Source organism: Oncorhynchus masou, unplaced genomic scaffold (genome assembly GCF_036934945.1).
Source record: "Oncorhynchus masou masou isolate Uvic2021 unplaced genomic scaffold, UVic_Omas_1.1 unplaced_scaffold_5489, whole genome shotgun sequence".
Taxonomy (NCBI): domain Eukaryota; kingdom Metazoa; phylum Chordata; class Actinopteri; order Salmoniformes; family Salmonidae; genus Oncorhynchus; species Oncorhynchus masou.
The window spans coordinates 1-21700 of record NW_027011905.1 but is presented as its reverse complement, the minus strand read 5'-3'; the positions used below and the strand labels follow the sequence as shown (position 1 = coordinate 21700).

Below are 21700 nucleotides of genomic sequence, written 5' to 3'. Positions count from 1 at the left end.
GGAGAGTGTGCGTACCAGGCAATAAGGGGAGAGTGTGAGTACCAGGGAGTAAGGGGAGAGTGTGAGTACCAGGGAGTAAGGGGAGAGTGTGAGTACCAGGGAGTAAGGGGAGAATGTGAGTTGTGTACACTGAGTAATTAGTACATTATTAGCTATATTTGACGGTGGCAATGCAAATTGATCAACATTTCTGTATTTGGGTCAAATGTAGTCCCTGTAGACATTAGATTTAGTTATTCCCTATATTTCCTCTGTCTTTTTAGAGGGAGCCAGAATGGTCTTCTGAATGTGTGGACTCTGCCACAGGGAGGCACTAATGTGTCAGTTCCTAAGTTCCTGGGCAGCTCATCCAGTCAGGAGAACAACAGTGGCATCAAGGTCAGTACAGTCAGTGTGTTCTGTAACGCTCAGTTATGGCTGAGATAAGCGGCTTCGGTTGTGTCTCCTTTATTTCCCCCATTTCCTCTGACACCTAAAATGGGAAGTAGAAAATCGTCAGTTGTCTTTGTGGAGGAACAGAAAGTCATCATTTTCTATTATTCTATTCTTTTTCTTCTTCTTATCCTTTTTGGATTCTTCTAATAACTACTGTATTTGTCAATTCAATTGCAGTTACTCTTTTATTCACTGTGTCCTGATCTATGTGGCGTTTGGCCTCTCTAGCGTGGCAGTGCCAAGTGTGTGTTCAGACTGAGTGGTCACATCACAGCGGTGAAGACCCTGTCCTTCTGCCCCAGTGGTCTGGCCCTGGTGTCTGGAGGTATAGGAGGACTACTCAACATCTGGTCTCTACAGGTGAGAGCTGTAGCATGATGGACTACGCTACTAATAATGCGCTGTTTTCTCATAGTAAAGATTATCTTAAAGATAACGTCATCGAGTCATCCAAACTCCTTATCAATACAATATCCCCTGTCTATTATCAGTGCCGTGTGTTCTAATCTTATCCCGGTTCTCCCTCCTACAGGATGGTTCCATCCTACAGACAGTGGTGACAGGCCTAGGCTCAGTGGTCAGTACCACCTGGATACCAAATGTAGGGGTGGCTGCCTGCTCCGGGAGGTCGAAGGTTAGTCCAGTATGCCTTTCACTGCACTAGGCCTCAGGCTCGATCTCTTTACGATCTGTCCTCGTCTGTTCTCGTCTCCCGCGTCATCTCCACTGATTGGAACAGACTTGGCAGGTGGAAACAGAATGGTGGGAGATCATCATTAGGCTGTCTTTCACTTGGTCACTTCTTTCAGATCAGTGCAGTTGAAAGAGAGGGGAGGAGATGAGAGGACAGCTTTTTAGACTGAGAAAGAGACCTAATGAACAGGGTCTGATGTCTGACCTCCCTCCAACAGGATTCTCTGCTGATCCGTTGTACGTCAGACTGGATCTCCCAGAACCACGTGTTGGCATCCTGCCGCACCGTCCTCAGAACACAGGGCATTCTGGGTCTGAACCGTGCACCGTGCATGGCCGTCTTCCTGGAGAGACTTCCCACACTGCTGCAGGAACAGTACAGCTACGAGAGGGTTAGTTCCATACAGCAGTGCAGCTAGTTAGTTTGTTATCTACTTATTTAGATATCTACTTGGTTAGTTATCTAGTTAGTTAGTTATCTACTTCGTTATCTATTTAGTTTGTTATCTAGTTAGTAATCTACTTGGTTAGCTATCTACTTGGTTAGTTATCTACTTGGTTAGTTATCTACTTGGTTAGTTATCTACTTGGTTAGTTATCTACTTATTTAGATATCTACTTGGTTAGTTATCTAGTTAGTTAGTTATCTACTTCGTTATCTATTTAGTTTGTTATCTAGTTAGTAATCTACTTGGTTAGCTATCTACTTGGTTAGTTATCTACTTGGTTAGTTATCTACTTGGTTAGTTATCTACTTGGTTAGTTATCTACTTGGTTAGTTATCTACTTATTTAGATATCTACTTGGTTAGTTATCTAGTTAGTTAGTTATCTACTTATTTAGATAACTACTTGGTTAGTTATCTAGTTGGTTGGTTATCTACCTGGTTCGTTATCTACCTGGTTAGTTATCTGCTTGGTTAGTTATCTACTTGGTTAGTTATCTACCTGGTTAGTTATCTACTTGGTTAGTTATGTACTTAGTTAGTTATCTATTTGGTTAGTTATCAACTTGGTTAGTTATCTACTTATTTAGATATCTACTTGGTTAGTTATCTAGTTGGTTAGTTATCTACCTGGTTCGTTATCTACCTGGTTCGTTATCTGCTTGGTTAGTTATCTACTTGGTTAGTTTGTTAGTTTGGCCGTCTTCCTGGAGAGACTTCCCACACTGCTGCAGGAGGCTGCTTGGATTTACATTCCTACACTTACTCTGTAGAGGCTCTCGCCTAACAGCTTGTGACTTGTGATTTCGGTGCATTCCAGAGGTTGTAACTTTATGCAAGTTTTACTACAGGGAACTTGGCGGATATAATCCAGCCTTCGCTAATGCTGCTGACCTCAACAAACTGTCACTGAAGGCCAATTTACAGACAAATGTCCCGTCTCTCTGCAAGGTTATTGAGCCCAGAGGAACATCGGCTAATACAGTAGTTTTCCACCTCATTGGATCTTGAGGATTAATCCGTGTGTCTGTGTGGGGTGTTTGTGTGTGTGTGGTGTCTGTCTGTCTGTCTGTCTGTCTGTCTGTCTGTGTGTCTGTCTGTCTGTGTGTCTCTGTCTGTCTGTGTGTCTCTGTCTGTCTGTGTGTCTCTGTCTGTCTGTGTGTCTCTGTCTGTCTCTCTGTCTGTCTGGCTGGCTGGCTGTGTGTGTCTCTCTCTTTCTCTCTCTCTCTTTCTCTCTCTCTCTTTCTCTCTCTCTCTTCCTCTCTCTTTCTCTCTCTTTCTCTTTCTCTTTCTCTCTCTCTCTCTCTCTCTCTCTCTCTTTCTCTTTCTCTTTCTCTCTCTCTCTTTCTCTCTCTTTCTCTTCTCTCTTCTCTCTCTCTCTATAGAGTCACGTGACAGCGGGTGACCAGTTGGTCCACAGTGCCTTCCTCCAGAGTCTGGCCTCTCTGACCGTCGGTCTTTCCCTGGAACAGTACCTGTGTCGTCCCTGCCGACCCCCCCACCACCATGCTGCCAGCCTCAGCCTCGACCACACACACTCCTGCCCCATGGAGTGGAGCTGGCTCCAAACCTTCTCCACCACTGTGAAGAGCGCGGAGGCCATCGCCAGGGGAACAGCGTTCCCAGAATCCTTCACTGTCCCAGAGTTCCAGCAGGCAGGAACCACAGAACTCACCAAGCCCCTGGTGAGCAGAAAGTAGAAGCTTCCTCAGACTAGGATGGTGTCTGAAATGACACCCTATTCCCTATTAGTGTGTGCTGCATAGAGAATAGGGCACTTGGGAGTGTGTGGGGTTGAGTTATTGGAGAAACAGGCTAACACCAATTATGGTGTTCATTCAACAGTTTTTTTTTTTCTTTTTACTTTTAGTGTTATTTGTTCATCTTTCCATTTACTGTGATGTATGGCGGCTCACACAGTTTGTTGATGCACTCACTTCAATTCACTTCTTCGCTTCTCTTCTTCTCTCCTCTTTCTCAGGACAATAGTAAGTGGAGCTTCATGATGGACGAACAACTCATGTCCTGGGCCACCACCAGACCTGAGGTAAGATGTCTGTCTCTAATACCATATCTACATCCCAAATGGCACCCTATTCCCTATATAGTGCACTACTATTGACCAGGGCCTACACAGGGCTCTATTCCCTATATAGTGCACTACTATTGACCAGGGCCTACACAGGGCTCTATTCCCTATATAGTGCACTACTATTGACCAGGGCCTACACAGGGCTCTATTCCCTATATAGTGCACTACTATTGACCAGGGCCTACACAGGGCTCTATTCCCTATATAGTGCACTACTATTGACCAGGGCCTACACAGGGCTCTATTCCCTATATAGTGCACTACTATTGACCAGGTCCTACACAGGGCTCTATTCCCTATATAGTGCACTACTATTGACCAGGGCCTACACAGGGCTCAGGTCAAAATAAGTCCACTATATAGGGAATAGGGTGCCATTTCTGATGCAGGCCATATCTCTTGAGGTAAGATTTCTGTCTGTAAAACCATATATTCTATTCTCTTAATGTCATTACTGTATCACTTGACATACCCTCAGCAGCTCTGGGAACCCACACCCTGGGTCAGGCCAGCCTAATGACACTGCTCCATCACTTCATGTTCAGATAGCTGTATCACTAGCTATTGTTCACACTGTTCAGTGTTATGACTGTTCCCATAACGATATCCTGTCTGTGAAACCAGGCTACTTTAAGCTCCTTTCACAGGCTTTCCCACCTCCTCTTACTGTATTTGACAGGACTGGCAGCAGGGAGGGAAGAGTCAGGTGTTTCTGTGGGGCAACGGGCGTCACGGCCAGCTGGCAGACGCAGGGACCAACCTGATGGTGCCTACCATCGCCCCGTCTCTGTCCCAGACACATCAGGTAGAGTTCATAACCCACTAATACACCAGGGTCACGTTACATTACAGCACACGTCGTGAGCATCTCTGATCAGGCAGCTCCAGATTGTACTTAGGCTTCTTACATTTTGAGCCCGAAGATTCTCTGTTGTTGACCTGTGATACTCTCCTCTCTGCAGGTTGTGTGTGGGCAGAACTGTACATTTCTGGTACAGGCGAACGGTACGGTGCTGGCTGTAGGAGAGGGTAGCTATGGGAGACTGGGCCAGGGCAACTCTGATGACCTATATACCCCCACAGTTATCTCAGCCTTGCAAGGTAACATCTTTATCTCAGGTTGATCTATAACCTTGGACACCTTTGACACCTTTGTCCACTTGTTGACCCCCCCAGGCTACGTGGTGACCCAGCTGGTGACCTCTTGCGGTTCTGACGGTCACTCCCTGGCCCTGACGGAGACGGGGGAGGTGTTCAGCTGGGGTGACGGGGACTATGGGAAGCTGGGACATGGGAACAGTGAGAGACAGAGACGACCCAAACAGGTGGAGGCTCTGCAGGAGAAGGAGGTGGTGCAGATGGGGCCTGGAGATGAGGCTCTGCAGGAGAGGAGGTGGGCGGATGGGACTGGAGATTAGGCTCTGCAGGGAGAGGAGGTGGGGCGGATAGGACTGGAGATGGGGCTCTGCAGGGAGAGGAGGTGGGGAGGATAGGACTGGAGATGAGGGCTCTGCAGGGGAGAGGAGAGTGGGGTGGATAGGACTGGAGATGAGGCTCTGCAAGGGAGAGGAGGTGGGGAGGATAGGACTGGAGATGAGGCTGCAGGGAGAGGAGGTGGGCAGGTAGGACTGGAGATGAGGCTCTGCAGGGAGGAGGTGGTGCAGGTAGGACTGGAGATGAGGCTCTGCAGGGAGGAGGTGGGGAGGATAGGACTGGAGATGAGGCTCTGCAGGGAGAGGAGGTGGTGAGGATGGGACTGGAGATTAGGCTCTGCAGGGAGAGGAGGTGGGCGGATAGGACTGGAGATGAGGCTCTGCAGGGAGGAGGTGGTACAGGTAGGACTGGAGATGAGGCTCTGCAGGGAGAGGAGGTGGGGCGGATAGGACTGGAGATGAGGAGCTCTGCAGGGAGAGGAGGTGGGGTGGATAGGACTGGAGATGAGGCTCTGCAGGAGGAGGTGGGGGAGGATAGGACTGGAGATGAGGCTCTGCAGGGAGAGGAGGTGGGCAGGTAGGACTGGAGATGAGGCTCTGCAGGGAGAGGAGGTGGGGAGGATAGGACTGGAGATGAGGCTCTGCAGGGAGAGGAGGTGGTGCAGGTAGGACTGGAGATGAGGCTCTGCAGGGAGAGGAGGTGGGGAGGATAGGACTGGAGATGAGGCTCTGTAGGTAGAGGAGGTGGGGCAGGTAGGACTGGAGATGAGGCTCTGCAGGGAGAGGAGGTGGTGAGGATAGGACTGGAGATGAGGCTCTGCAGGGAGAGGAGGTGGGGCGGATAGGACTGGAGATGAGGCTCTGCAGGGAGAGGAGGTGGGGCAGGTAGGACTGGAGATGAGGCTCTGCAGGGAGAGGAGGTGGTGAGGATAGGACTGGAGATGAGGCTCTGCAGGAGAGGAGGTGGGAGGATAGGACTGGAGATGAGGCTCTGCAGGGAGAGGAGGTGGGGCAGGTAGGACTGGAGATGAGGCTCTGCAGGGAGAGGAGGTGGGGAGGGATAGGACTGGAGATGAGGCTCTGCAGGGAGAGGGAGGTGGGGCAGTTAGGACTGGAGATGAGGCTCTGCAGGGGAGAGGAGGTGGGGAGGATAGGACTGGAGATGAGGCTCTGCAAGGGAGAGGGGAGGTGGGGCAGGTAGGACTGGAGATGAGGCTCTGCAGGGGAGAGGAGGTGGGGCGGATAGGACTGGAGATGAGGCTCTGCAGGGAGAGAGGAGGTGGGAGGATAGGACTGGAGATGAGGCTCTGCAGGGAGAGGAGTGGGGCAGGTAGGACTGGAGATTGGGCTCTGCAGGGAGAGAGTGGGGAGGATAGGACTGGAGATGAGGCTCTGCAGGAGAGGAGGTGGGTTGGATAGGACTGGAGATGAGGCTCTGCAGGGAGAGGAGGTGGGGAGGATAGGACTGGAGATGAGGCTCTGCAGGGAGAGGAGGTGGGGCAGGTAGGACTGGAGATTAGGCTCTGCAGGGAGAGGAGGTGGGGTGGATAGGACTGGAGATGAGGCTCTGCAGGGAGAGGAGGTGGGGCGGATAGGACTGGAGATGAGGCTCACCTGACAGGTCACACCTAACATTTCTGGGATGTTAAATGACATTATATGAATCCCTCTTACTCTTACTGATTGCATACCCTTCATTGCATTTACATTAGATGTATAATGCTTCATTCTAAGTGGTAGGCCAGCATGGAAACATTCTTGGTTTCATTTATCCTGAATAGTTTCTCTGTCTCTGTCATTCATCATTCCTTCACACAACAGTTGGCGTGTGGGTTCAAACACTCAGCTGTGATTACAACAGACGGGAAGCTGTTCACCTTCGGTAGTGGAGACTCTGGTCGTCTGGGTCAAAGATCAACGGCCAACAAGATGCTGCCTGAGAGAGTCACGGCACTGGAGGGATATCACATTGGACAGGTAAGACCCATCATATCAGACATACCAAACCGTATTAGCACACTACACGGTTGCCATTGCACTCAGGCCAGGTCCTTCAACAACGAGACTGCTGCGCAGGCCTACTAATAACGGAGAGAAAACACCTTAATAACAGAAATATAGGGATACTTAAACCATTAACCTAACAAGACAGGCAACATCCATCATATCAGACTGGTAACGTCCATCGTGTCAGACTGGTAACGTCCATCGTGTCAGACTGGTACCGTCCATCGTGTCAGACTGGTAACGTCCATCGTGTCAGACTGGTAACGTCCATCGTGTCAGACTGGTAACGTCCATCGTGTCAGACTGGTAACGTCCATCGTGTCAGACTGGTACCGTCCATCGTGTCAGACTGGTAACGTCCATCGTGTCAGACTGGTAACGTCCATCGTGTCAGACTGGTAACGTCCATCGTGTCAGACTGGTAACGCCCATCGTGTCAGACTGGTAACGTCCATCGTGTCAGACTGGTAACGTCCATCGTGTCAGACTGGTACCGTCCATCGTGTCAGACTGGTAACGTCCATCGTGTCAGACTGGTAACGTCCATCGTGTCAGACTGGTAACGTCCATCGTGTCAGACTGGTACCGTCCATCGTGTCAGACTGGTAACGTCCATCGTGTCAGACTGGTGGTAACGTCCATCGTGTCAGACTGGTGGTAACGTCCATCGTGTCTGACTGGTACCGTCCATCGTGTCAGACTGGTGGTAACGTCCATCGTGTCAGACTGGTAACGTCCATCGTGTCAGACTGGTGGTAACGTCCATCGTGTCAGACTGGTACCGTCCATCGTGTCAGACTGGTAACGTCCATCGTGTCTGACTGGTAACGTCCATCGTGTCAGACTGGTGGTAACGTCCATCGTGTCTGACTGGTAACGTCCATCGTGTCAGACTGGTGGTAACGTCCATCGTGTCAGACTGGTGGTAACGTCCATCGTGTCAGACTGGTAACGTCCATCGTGTCAGACTGGTGGTAACGTCCATCGTGTCAGACTGGTAACGTCCATCGTGTCAGACTGGTGGTAACGTCCATCGTGTCAGACTGGTAACGTCCATCGTGTCAGACTGGTAACGTCCATCGTGTCAGACTGGTAACGTCCATCGTGTCAGACTGGTAACGTCCATCGTGTCTGACTGGTAACGTCCATCGTGTCAGACTGGTAACGTCCATCGTGTCAGACTGGTAACGTCCATCGTGTCAGACTGGTGGTACCGTCCATCGTGTCAGACTGGTAACGTCCATCGTGTCAGACAGGTGGTAACGTCCATCGTGTCAGACTGGTGGTAACGTCCATCGTGTCAGACTGGTAACGTCCATCGTGTCAGACTGGTAACGCCCATCGTGTCAGACTGGTGGTACCGCCCATCGTGTCAGACTGGTGGTAACGCCCATCGTGTCAGACTGGTAACGTCCATCGTGTCAGACTGGTAACGTCCATCGTGTCAGACTGGTAACGCCCATCGTGTCAGACTGGTAACGTCCATCGTGTCAGACTGGTACCGTCCATCGTGTCAGACTGGTAACGCTCCATCGTGTCAGACTGGTAACGTCCATCGTGTCAGACTGGTAACGTCCATCGTGTCAGACTGGTAACGTCCATCGTGTCAGACTGGTAACGTCCATCGTGTCAGACTGGTAACGTCCATCGTGTCAGACTGGTAACGTCCATCGTGTCAGACTGGTACCGTCCATCGTGTCAGACTGGTGGTACCGTCCATCGTGTCAGACTGGTGGTACCGTCCATCGTGTCAGACTGGTGGTACCGTCCATCGTGTCAGACTGGTGGTAACGTCCATCGTGTCAGACTGGTACCGTCCATCGTGTCAGACTGGTGGTACCGTCCATCGTGTCAGACTGGTGGTACCGTCCATCGTGTCAGACTGGTGGTACCGTCCATCGTGTCAGACTGGTGGTACCGTCCATCGTGTCAGACTGGTGCGTCCATCGTGTCAGACTGTGCGTCCATCCGTGTCAGACTGGTAACGTCCATCGTGTCAGACTGGTGGTACCGTCCATCGTGTCAGACTGGTGGTAACGTCCATCGTGTCAGACTGGTGGTGCGTCCATCGTGTCAGACAGGTGTAGCGTCCATCGTGTCAGACGGGTGGTAACGTCCATCGTGTCAGACAGGTGGTATCGTCCATCGTGTCAGACAGGTAAAGAGCTGATGATAACATGTTTGATTTTCTGTCCTTTGATGCCAATGTTGCCTAGGGAAAAATGTTTTAAAGCAGGGTCTCAGTCAGGGCATGGTGTTTAAAGCAGGGGTCTCAGTCTGGGCTGGTGTTTTAAAGCAGGGGTCTCAGTCAGGGCATGGTGTTTTAAAGCAGGGGTCTCAGTCAGGGCTGGTGTTTTAAAGCAGGGGTCTCAGTCAGGGCATGGTGTTTAAAGCAGGGGGTCTCAGTCAGGGCTGGTGTTTTAAAGCAGGGGTCTCAGTCAGGGCATGGTGTTTTAAAGCAGGGGTCTCAGTCAGGGCATGGTGTTTTAAAGCAGGGGTCTCAGTCAGGGCATGGTGTTTTAAAGCAGGGGTCTCAGTCAGGGCATGGTGTTTTAAAGCAGGGGGTCTCAGTCTGGGCTGGTGTTTTAAAGCAGGGGTCTCAGTCAGGGCATGGTGTTTTAAAGCAGGGGTCTCAGTCTGGGCTGGTGTTTTAAAGCAGGGGGTCTCAGTCAGGGCATGGTGTTTTAAAGCAGGGGTCTCAGTCTGGGCTGGTGTTTTAAAGCAGGGGTCTCAGTCAGGGCATGGTGTTTTAAAGCAGGGGTCTCAGTCTGGGCTGGTGTTTTAAAGCAGGGGTCTCAGTCAGGGCATGGTGTTTTAAAGCAGGGGTCTCAGTCAGGGCATGGTGTTTTAAAGCAGGGGTCTCAGTCAGGGCATGGTGTTTTAAAGCAGGGGTCTCAGTCAGGGCTGGTGTTTTAAAGCAGGGGGTGTCAGTCAGGGCATGGTGTTTTAAAGCAGGGGGTGTCAGTCAGGGCATGGTGTTTTAAAGCAGGGGGTCTCAGTCAGGGCATGGTGTTTTAAAGCAGGGGTCTCAGTCAGGGCTGGTGTTTTAAAGCAGGGGTCTCAGTCAGGGCATGGTGTTTTAAAGCAGGGGTCTCAGTCAGGGCATGGTGTTTTAAAGCAGGGGTCTCAGTCAGGGCATGGTGTTTTAAAGCAGGGTCTCAGTCAGGGCATGGTGTTTTAAAGCAGGGGTCTCAGTCAGGGCATGGTGTTTTAAAGCAGGGGGTCTCAGTCAGGGCATGGTGTATGCATGCTGCATAAGTCCTGCTGGTTACATCAATTTCCCTCGCAGGATAATATATATATATTTTTCTACCTTTATTTAACTAGGCAATTCGGTGAAGAACAAATTCTTATTTACAATGACTGCCTACACCGGCCAAACCCAGGCGACACTGGGCCAATTGTGCGCCGCCCTATGGGACTCCCAATCACGGCCGGATGTCATACAGCCTGGAATCCGAACCAGGGACTGTAGTGGACGCCTCTTGCACTGAGATTGCAGTGCCTTAGACCACTCGCCACTCGGGAGCCCTATTAATAACCTTTATTGAATTCAATCGGGCCCCCTGCTCTGCTTCCTATTGGCCCCCAGATGTATATGTTATTCCTATTGGCCCCCAGATGTATATGTTATTCCTATTGGCCCCCAGATGTATATCTTATTCCTATTGGCCCCCAGATGTATATCTTATTCCTATTGGCCCCCAGATGTATATCTAATTCCTATTGGCCCCCAGATGTATATCTTATTCCTATTGCCATTGGATCTCTGTCAGCTTCGGTCAACGGTCACCTATGTGTTGACAATGTCTTTCTCCCATTGTGACTAGGTGTCCTGTGGTATCAACCACACCCTGGTGCTGTCCTCCGATGGGATGAGTGTGTCTGGTCCTTTGGTGACGGGGACTATGGGAAGCTGGGACGGTCCCTGCACTGTGAAGTCTTATCCTCAGGTAGGCTACAAGTGCTCCTCTCACGTTTCAACAACATAACTTCCACAATGGGTTATTATTCATCTTTTTCATTATTCTTTTCTTTGTAGAAAGTGGAGCAACTGTGTAACAAGGGAATCAGAAGGTTGGCTGTGGGACCCAGTTCTCTGTTGTCGCCAAAGATGGGCTTGTTTACACCTTTGGACAAGGTAATGAATGTAGTTTATCATGTGACTCCACACAGCAGACTTGACTACAGTAGTGGGCTAACTTGTTGTCTTTTAATGGACCCTCAGCTGTTCTGTTTTTGTGGTGGCACAGCAGCTACATAATCATATCTGTCAGTTCCCCACCTATTGTAAAACATCCATATCAAAGTGGTGTCATGTGCATTGATTATGTGGTGCTTGAGCTGGAGTATTATTTTTTTAATTGACAGAACTTTAAGACCTATTTCAAGCTGTCTTGTATCTCCTTCCTTCCTTCCTTCCTTTCTTCCTTCCTTCCTTTCTTCCTTCCTTCCTTTCTTCCTTCCTTCCTTTCTTCCTTTCTTCCTTTCTTCCTTCCTTCCTTTCTTCCTTTCTTCCTTTCTTCCTTTCTTCCTTTCTTCCTTCCTTTCTTCCTTCCTTCCTTCCTTCTTCCTCTCCCCTCAGAGCGGTTGATCGGCCTGCCAGACTCTCTGTTGAAGAACCACAACCGTCCCCAGGTGGTGCCAGCCCTGGAGGGGGTGTTTGTAGAGGACATAGCTGTGGGCTGTGAGCATGTCCTGGTTTTGTCTTCTACCGGAGATGTCTATGCCTGGGGCTGTAACTGTGAGGACAGGTAGGAACATAGCTTCTTACATGACTTCTTCATTCAGCTTTCCTCAATTTCTTGCATCCTCTCCTCGCCTCTGAGGGTGTGGAGCTGAGGGTGTGGAGCTGAGGGTGTGGAGCTGAGGGTGTGGAGCTGAGGGTGTGGAGCTGAGGGTGTGGAGCTGAGGGTGTGGAGCGTGGACCTTTTCCTCCAATGAGGAGGTGGTAACTAGATAAGACGTGAGGAAAGGGGTGGCGGGAGTAGCCTAGTGGTTAGAGTGTAGAGGAGGCAGGGTAGCCTAGTGGTTAGCGCTTTGGACTAGTAACCGAAAGGTTGCAAAGTTCAAATCCCTGAGCTGACAAGGTACAAAATCTGTCGTTCTGCCCCTGAACAGGCAGTTAACCCACTGTTCTAGGCCGTCATTGAAAATAAGAATTTGGCTAAAGGTAAAAAAAAATATGTAAAAAGACTGAGATGGAGCCTAAGACTAGTGGGGGTGGTGTATGGATTTGTCCTCTCATTCAGAATGTGACTTTCCACTGAAGTCAGTCTTTGTTTTGTGTTGATCTGTCTTTCAGCTTGGCCTGGGTCCTCAAGCCCAGTGAAGGAGCCCACCCTGGTGACAGGCCTACAGGGGAACAATGTCAGACAGATCTCTGCTGGTCGCTGTCACAGCTCAGCCTGGACCACCCTCACCCTCTGTCAAAGCCTCAGGTAAACACACAGCTCAGCCTGGACCTGCCCTCACCCTCTGTCAAAGCCTCAGGTAAACCACAGCTCAGCCTGGACCTCACCCTCTGTCAAAGCCTCAGGTAAAACACAGCTCCAGCCTGGACCTCACCCTCACCCTCTGTCAAAGCCTCAGGTAAACACACAGCTCAGCCTGGACCTCACCCTGTCAAAGCCTCAGGTAAACACACAGCTCAGCCTGGACCACCCTCACCCTCTGTTAAAGCCTCAGGTAAACACACAGCTCAGCCTGGACCTCACCCTCACCCTCTGTCAAAAGCCTCAGGTAACACACAGCTCAGCCTGGACCACACCCTCTGTCAAAGCCTCAGGTAAACACACAGCTCAGCCTGGACCTCACCCTCACCCTGTCAAAGCCTCAGGTAAACACACAGCTCAGCCTGGACCACACCCTCCCCACCCCTGTCAAAGCCTCAGGTAAACACACAGCTCAGCCTGGACCTCACCCTCTGTCAAAGCCTCAGGTAAACACACAGCTCAGCCTGGACCACACCCTCTGTCAAAGCCTCAGGTAAACACACACACACACACACACACACACACACACACACACACACTGATGGCATGCCTCAGCTCTCTGTGCTGGAGAGCAGATGTTATCCATAATGTCTCTGGGGTTGGACATATCCCAGGACTGTTACCCAGTCTGACCTCTTGTTCATCTTCCATAAACAGTGTCTGCTGACCTCTCTTTTCCAGGTGCCTCAGCCCAACCTGCAGCTGGAGTCTACCCCTCCCCAGTACAACGCTCCTGAGAAAGACTGCAGCCCTGGCGTCCTCAACACCCCGCCTCCGGGTGCTCTACCACTTCTCTGACCTCATGTACAAGTCCTGGAGGCTACTCAACCTCCACCCCAGGAGACAGGTAATGAACAAGCTGCTCTCAGTGTATCTTGTCAACCTCATATTATCTCTGATCGATGTCAGGGAATGAGTCACACGGTCTTACCGTAAATCTCATGTCTTACCCGTTACCCGGTCTTTCTGTCACACACACACACACACACACACACACACACAGCTGATGTTTACTGTGTCGATCTAGATTGAGATGTCTTCTGTGAAGTACATTGAGACCTTGCGATGATGCATATCAAAAAACTGTTTAACCTGACTTGATGTTTCTCTCTCTTTCTCTCTCTCTCTCTTTCCCTCTCTTTCTCTCTCTTTCTCTCTTTCTCTACCTGCCTCCAGGTGTCTTCATCTCGCTACAGCTCAGGGACAGCGGCCATCGTCCAGGGCCAGCTGAGAGGCCTCCTGTCCCCCAAGGTCAACACCCTACCCCTGGTCAGATCAATAGGGAGGACCATGACCCAGGGCAAGACCTATGGACCCCAGATCACTGTCAAGAGGATCTCAACCAGGTAACTTGTTTTTGGGGGGTGAAATGTTTTTTTACAGACACGCCATCCATTGTTTCATAGTGGATCCTGATCCCCTGGGGTTCCATACTGAGGTTACATAGTGGATCCTGATCCCCTGGGGTTCCATACTGAGGTTACATAGTGGATCCTGATCCCCTGGGGTTCCATACTGAGGTTACATAGTGGATCCTGATCCCCTGGGGTTCCATACTGAGGTTACATAGTGGATCCTGATCCCCTGGGGTTCCATACTGAGGTTACATAGTGGATCCTGATCCCCTGGGGTTCCATACTGAGGTTACATAGTGGATCCTGATCCCCTGGGGTCCCATACTGAGGTTACATAGTGGATCCTGATCCCCTGGGGTTCCATACTGAGGTTACATAGTGGATCCTGATCCCCTGGGGTCCCATACTGAGGTTACATAGTGGATCCTGATCCCCTGGGGTTCCATACTGAGGTTACATAGTGGATCCTGGTCCCCTGGGGTTCCATACTGAGGTTACATAGTGGATCCTGATCCCCTGGGGTCCCATACTGAGGTTACATAGTGGATCCTGATCCCCTGGGGTTCCATATTGAGGTTACATTGTAGATCCTGATCCCCTGGGGTTCCATACTGAGGTTACATAGTGGATCCTGATCCCCTGGGGTTCCATACTGAGGTTACATAGTGGATCCTGATCCCCTGGGGTCCCATACTGAGGTTACATAGTGGATCCTGATCCCCTGGGGTTCCATACTGAGGTTACATAGTGGATCCTGATCCCCTGGGGTTCCATACTGAGGTTACATAGTGGATCCTGATCCCCTGGGGTTCCATACTGAGGTTACATAGTGGATCCTGATCCCCTGGGGTTCCATACTGAGGTTACATTGTGGATCCTGATCCCCTGGGGTTCCATACTGAGGTTACATAGTGGATCCTGATCCCCTGGGGTTCCATACTGAGGTTACATAGTGGATCCTGATCCCCTGGGGTTCCATACTGAGGTTACATAGTGGATCCTGATCCCTGGGGTTCCATACTGAGGTTACATAGTGGATCCTGATCCCCTGGGGTTCCATACTGAGGTTACATAGTGGATCCTGATCCCCTGGGGTTCCATACTGAGGTTACATAGTGGATCCTGATCCCCTGGGGTCCCATACTGAGGTTACATAGTGGATCCTGATCCCCTGGGGTCCCATACTGAGGTTACATAGTGGATCCTGATCCCCTGGGGTCCCATACTGAGGTTACATAGTGGATCCTGATCCCCTGGGGTTCCATACTGAGGTTACATAGTGGATCCTGATCCCCTGGGGTTCCATACTGAGGTTACATTGTAGATCCTGATCCCCTGGGGTTCCATACTGAGGTTACATAGTGGATCCTGATCCCCTGGGGTTCCATACTGAGGTTACATAGTGGATCCTGATCCCCTGGGGTTCCATACTGAGGTTACATAGTGGATCCTGATCCCCTGGGGTCCCATACTGAGGTTACATAGTGGATCCTGATCCCCTGGGGTTCCATACTGAGGTTACATTGTAGATCCTGATCCCCTGGGGTTCCATACTGAGGTTACATAGTGGATCCTGATCCCCTGGGGTTCCATACTGAGGTTACATAGTGGATCCTGATCCCCTGGGGTTCCATACTGAGGTTACATAGTGGATCCTGATCCCCTGGGGTTCCATACTGAGGTTACATAGTGGATCCTGATCCCCTGGGGTTCCATACTGAGGTTACATAGTGGATCCTGATTCCCTGGGGTTCCATACTGAGGTTACATAGTGGATCCTGATCCCCTGGGGTTCCATACTGAGGTTACATAGTGGATCCTGATTCCCTGGGGTTCCATACTGAGGTTACATTGTAGATCCTGATCCCATGGGGTTCCATACTGAGGTTACATAGTGGATCCTGATCCCCTGGGGTTCCATACTGAGGTTACATAGTGGATCCTGATTCCCTGGGGTTCCATACTGAGGTTACATAGTGGATCCTGATCCCCTGGGGTCCCATACTGAGGTTACATAGTGGATCCTGATCCCCTGGGGTTCCATACTGAGGTTACATAGTGGATCCTGATCCCCTGGGGTCCCATACTGAGGTTACATAGTGGATCCTGATCCCCTGGGGTCCCATACTGAGGTTACATAGTGGATCCTGATCCCCTGGGGTTCCATACTGAGGTTACATAGTGGATCCTGATCCCCTGGGGTTCCATACTGAGGTTACATAGTGGATCCTGATCCCCTGGGGTTCCATACTGAGGTTACATAGTGGATCCTGATTCCCTGGGGTTCCATACTGAGGTTACATAGTGGATCCTGATCCCCTGGGGTTCCATTCTGAGGTTACATAGTGGATCCTGATCCCCTGGGGTTCCATACTGAGGTTACATAGTGGATCCTGATCCCCTGGGGTTCCATACTGAGGTTACATAGTGGATCCTGATCCCCTGGGGTCCCATACTGAGGTTACATAGTGGATCCTGATCCCCTGGGGTTCCATACTGAGGTTACATAGTGGATCCTGATCCCCTGGGGTTCCATACTGAGGTTACATAGTGGATCCTGATCCCCTGGGGTCCCATACTGAGGTTACATAGTGGATCCTGATCCCCTGGGGTTCCATACTGAGGTTACATAGTGGATCCTGATCCCCTGGGGTTCCATACTGAGGTTACATAGGGATCCTGATCCCCTGGGGTTCCATACTGAGGTTACATAGTGGATCCTGATCCCCTGGGGTTCCATACTGAGGTTACATAGTGGATCCTGATCCCCTGGGGTTCCATACTGAGGTTACATAGTGGATCCTGATCCCCTGGGGTTCCATACTGAGGTTACATAGTGGATCCTGATCCCCTGGGGTTCCATACTGTGGTTACATAGTGGATCCTGATCCCCCGGGGTCCCATACTGAGGTTACATAGTGGATCCTGATCCCCTGGGGTTCCATACTGAGGTTACATAGTGGATCCTGATCCCTGGGGTTCCATACTGAGGTTACATAGTGGATCCTGATCCCCTGGGGTTCCATACTGAGGTTACATAGTGGATCCTGATCCCCTGGGGTTCCATACTGAGGTTACATAGTGGATCCTGATCCCCTGGGGTTCCATAATGAGGTTACATAGTGGATCCTGATCCCCTGGGGTTCCATACTGAGGTTACATAGTGGATCCTGATCCCCTGGGGTTCCATACTGAGGTTACATAGTGGATCCTGATCCTTGTAACATGTTAGTTGAAGATGATTGACAGTACATTACCTTTGGGTTAGTCCCCCATGCATCGTACTGTAACATGTTAGTTGAAGATGATTGACAGTACATTACCTTTGGGTTAGTCCCCCATGCATCGTACTGTAACATGTTAGTTGAAGATGATTGACAGTACATTACCTTTGGGTTAGTCCCCCATGCATCGTACTGTAACATGTTAGTTGAAGGTGATTGACAGTACATTACCTTTGGGTTAGTCCCCCATGCATCGTACTGTAACATGTTAGTTGAAGATGATTGACAGTACATTACCTTTGGGTTAGTCCCCCATGCAAGGCTGCATTTTAGTTTCCGATGCTGATTGGTATTAGTACTTTTCAATGATTAACAGTAACGATGCCCATTGTCCCCCACACCACAGGGGGCGCTCCAGCAAGCCCATCTTTGTGCAGATCGCCAAGCAGGTGGTCTCTCTGAACCCCCTGGAGCTGAGGCTGCCCTCCAGGGCCTGGAAGGTCAAGCTGGTGGGGGAGGGGGCTGACGACGCAGGGGGCGTGTTTGATGATACCATCACGGAGATGTGTCAGGTAGGACCCTGGTTCAAGGTCAGCTTGTTTTTTTAACAAAGATGCTAATTCAATTTCTACTCTGTATATTCAGAAACTGAAATTATAATTATTTTATTGAGGTTTTTTGGAATTTCAGTTTCTGAATTTGTTGATATGAAATGGACCTCAACCCTGCTCATTGTACGTGCATGTTTGATGTGAAAAGATGAATATGTATGTCTTGCTGTGACATTCTCAGGAGTTGCAGTCTGGTGTGGTTGATCTGCTCATTCACACCCCCAACAGCTCTACTGACGTGGGAAGTAACACCGACAGGTACGTCATGAGACTTTGCTCTCCACATGGTCTCATGTTATCTCTGCTCTCCACATGGTCTCATATTGTCTCTGCTCTCCACATGGTCTCATGTTATCTCTGTTCTCCACGTGGTCTCATGTTCTCTCTCTGCTCTCCACGTGGTCTCACGTTCTCTCTCTGCTCTCCACATGGTCTCATGTTCTCTCTCTGCTCTCCACGTGGTCTCATGTTCTCTCTCTGCTCTCCACATGGGCTCATGTTCTTTCTCTGCTCTCCACACGGTCTCATGTTCTCTCTTTGCTCTCCACATGGTCTCATGTTATCTCTCTGCTCTCCACATGGACTCATGTTCTCTCTCTGCTCTCCACATGGTCTCATGTTCTCTCTCTGCTCTCCACACACGGTCTCATGTTCTCTCTCTGCTCTCCACACACAGTCTCATGTTCTCTCTCTGCTCTCCACACACGGTCTCATGTTTTCTCTCTGCTCTCCACACACGGTCTCATGTTCTCTCTCTGCTCTCCACACACGGTCTCATGTTCTCTCTCTGCTCTCCACACACGGTCTCATGTTCTCTCTCTGCTCTCCACGTGGTCTCATGTTCTCTCTGCTCTCCACGTGGTCTCATGTTCTCTCTCTGCTCTCCACGTGGTCTCATGTTCTCTCTCTGCTCTCCACGTGGTCTCATGTTCTCTCTCTGCTCTCCACGTGGTCTCATGTTCTCTCTCTACTCTCCACATGGTCTCATGTTCTCTCTCTGCTCTCCACACGGTCTCATGTTCTCTCTCTGCTCTCCACGTGGTCTCATGTTCTCTCTCTGCTCTCCACACACGGTCTCATGTTCTCTCTCTGCTCTCCACACACGGTCTCATATTCTCTCTTTGCTCTCCACACACGGTCTCATATTCTTTGTCTTGATTTTCCTTTTCCTGGTAAAGCCATCGATCTTACCAGCTGTGAGTTCCTGTAAATCTAAGCTCTGCCTACCATGTGCATAGTGAAGCAATTGACCTGGGGCTGGATGCATTAACCATCTTAAAGTTAAATCCTTCCCTTTCCCTTAAAGTTTCACACATCATTTGCAGGATAACCTACTCTGTAGTCTAGTTTGATGTGAATCAATTTGTTTTTCATGTCTTGAATGTAGAAGCTCTATTTTTGCGATCTCCCCAAATAAATATTATCTCTTTGACGAGAGATTCAGTCAGTGAAGGTTGTCTCCACGGTAACCAAGTGACTCTTTCTGCCGCACATGCCTTCAAACCACCGTAAAAACCCTTAAATGATGACCTTACCTAAGGACATGTTTTAGAGGGCTCTATGCAACACCCGTAAAAACATTTCCTCGGGTAAAAGGGAAAAGTATTCCTTAAGGGAAACACTTAAGATGTTTTCTGCAACCAGGCCCTGTCCCTGGGAAATGTTCTGCTTGTGATGACGTACTTTACATCGGCTTTGCCCGCTGGGGTCTGGTGTCTCCCGGGGTTTGATTGGATTATGTGACGTAATGACATCATTTCAGCCCCCTTTGCCTGCTGCGAAAGCTCCGACTGTGTGTGAAGTGAACCAATAGGCCTTTCCTGTCTTGTGTTTCTCCTGGAGTTTTGGTTAAACAATCCGATTCTAATTCCCCCTGTCAGGTTCCTGCTGAACCCAGCGGCAGTCTCTGAAGACCACATGGTCCAGTTCCGTTTCCTAGGCATCCTGATGGCGGTGGCCATCCGTACCAAGAAGCCCCTGGACCTGCACCTGGCCCCCTGGGTTTGGAAGCAGCTGTGTTGTATTCCCCTGGGTGGGCCGGACCTGGAGGAGGTGGACCTGCTTACCTACCGCTCCCTGCACGGCATCCGGCACCTGGACAACAGCGGCATCACAGAGGACAACTTCCACGTGGTGAGGGAGGATATGATGCATACAGGGGCTGTTTCCCAGACAGAGATTAACCTTAGCTAGTTCTGGACTGACAAGCTATTCGTTTGCAATGGGTGTTCTCTATTGAACGCAATGGGTGTTCTCTATTGAACGCAATGGGTGTTCTCTATTGAACGCAATGGGTGTTCTCTATTGAACGCAATGGGTGTTCTCTATTGAACGCAATGGGTGTTCTCTATTGAACGCAATGGGTGTTCTCTATTGAACGCAATGGGTGTTTTCTATTGAACGCAATGGGTGTTTTCTATTGAACGCAATGGGTGTTCTCTATTGAACCCAATGGGTGTTCTCTATTGAACATTGCTTTTTAGTCCATGACTATAGGCTTAATCTGTTCCCGGGAAACTGGTTTATAGAGCTAGATCCCGCTCTTTGCTTCAGCCAGCGGCATGTTCAAACTGACCTGCATCACCAGGTTCCTGCTGCAGGGATGTCATTTTTCCTGATTCTTTTTTTCTCCCCCCCCAGACATTTTTCCAGACTGCTTAGCGATTTCTCTTTTCAGTTTGTTTTCATACACCATAAAAAGGGATCACATCTGTCACTGTGTTCTGTCTGTCTGTCTGTCTGTCTGTCTGTCTGTCTGTCTCCAGATGATTCCCCTGGACTCGTTCATGGCCCACAGTGCAGATGGGAAGCTGGTGCCGGTGGTCCCTGGGGGACACAACATCTCTCACCTTCTCCAACAAGAGTGACTACGTAGAGAGGACTCTGGACTACCGTCTGCACGAGATGGACAGACAGGTAGTGCTGTTGTACACTGCTGTATCGTCGTTGTGCTGTGTCTGTCCTGGCTGTTGTGATGGTTCCAGCTGGTCTGCGCTCGGTCACGTTGTTGTTTACCTGTAGGTAGCAGCGGTGAGAGAGGGGATGTCCTCCATCATCCCGGTGCCTCTCCTCTCCCTTCTCACGGCGCGCCAGCTAGAACAGCTGGTCTGCGGTCTGCCCGAGGTCTCCGTGGAGATGCTCAAGAAAGTAGTCCGATACCGCGACATCACAGACAGTCACCAGCTGATTGGCTGGCTGTGGCAGAGTCTGGAGGAGTTTGCCAATGAGGAGCGGGTTCTATTCCTGCGCTTCGTGTCCGGAAGGTCCAGACTGCCCTCCAACCCCGCTGACATCACTCAGAAGTTCCAGATCATCAAGGTTGACAGGGTAAGTACTCAGTTTTTATTTCAGTTTGAGTGACATTAATCCCTAGCCTGGTCCCAGATCCAGGGGTGCTGTCTCGCCAATGACCATAAGAGTTGGCAAGATGATACGAACAGATCTGGGACCAGGCTAATTAATCAAGCTAGTTGTGTTGTATATAAAACATACAATATTTGGGTCATCTGTGTACTCCACTCTCAGCAGTTTTTTCACTACTTAATAAAAGGTCAAAAATAACCCTCATTCCCTGTGAACCCCTCTTCCCTCTTCTCCTTCACTGTGAACCCCTCTTCTCCTTCACTGTGAACCCCTCTTCTCCTTCACTGTGAACCCCTCTTCTCCTTCACTGTGAACCCCTCTTCTCCTTCACTGTGAACCCCTCTTCTCCTTCCCTGTGAACCCCTCTCCTCCTTCCCTGTGAACCCCTCTTCTCCTTCACTGTGAACCCCTCTTCTCCTTCACTGTGAACCCCTCTTCTCCTTCCCTGTGAACCCCTCTCCTCCTTCCCTGTGAACCCCTCTTCTCCTTCCCTGTGAACCTCTCCTCCTTCCCTGTGAACCCCTCTTCTCCTTCACTGTGAACCCCT

The 21700-nt window shown here is 50.1% G+C and overlaps 2 protein-coding genes across 2 annotated transcripts; both read left to right on the top strand.

Moving 5' to 3' along the window:
* Positions 1–263: 263 nt before the first annotated feature.
* LOC135536040 (probable E3 ubiquitin-protein ligase HERC1) lies at positions 264–11097 on the top strand (the record flags this gene model as incomplete). The annotated part of the gene is made up of 12 exons (XM_064962431.1): positions 264–378; positions 664–795; positions 968–1069; positions 1347–1520; positions 2959–3258; positions 3555–3620; positions 4345–4470; positions 4628–4766; positions 4842–4996; positions 5737–5763; positions 6920–7075; positions 10936–11097. Coding segments are annotated over 12 exons (1654 nt in total), but the record flags the coding sequence as incomplete, so codon positions are not given.
* A 1376-nt stretch (positions 11098–12473) lies between these two features.
* On the top strand, positions 12474–21623 carry LOC135536039 (probable E3 ubiquitin-protein ligase HERC1). Its single transcript, XM_064962430.1, has 10 exons — positions 12474–12546; positions 12645–12793; positions 12894–13093; positions 13282–13447; positions 13777–13946; positions 17586–17751; positions 17972–18048; positions 19671–19923; positions 20556–20706; positions 20812–21623. The coding sequence occupies exons 1-9, from the start codon at positions 12474–12476 to the stop codon at positions 20655–20657; spliced, it is 1356 nt and encodes a 451-aa protein (XP_064818502.1). The 3' UTR covers positions 20658–20706; positions 20812–21623.
* The last annotated feature ends 77 nt before the right edge of the window (positions 21624–21700 follow it).

Excerpts from the sequence above, each read along its gene's own strand:
- LOC135536039 (XM_064962430.1), top strand. The coding sequence starts at position 12,474 with ATGTCAGACAGATCTCTGCTGGTCGCTGTCACAGCTCAGCCTGGACCA. Across the intron at positions 13,094-13,281 it reads ACCCTCTGTCAAAGCCTCAG|GTGCCTCAGCCCAACCTGCA; the intron begins GTAAACACACAC and ends TCTCTTTTCCAG. Across the intron at positions 13,947-17,585 it reads GTCAAGAGGATCTCAACCAG|GGGGCGCTCCAGCAAGCCCA; the intron begins GTAACTTGTTTT and ends CCCACACCACAG.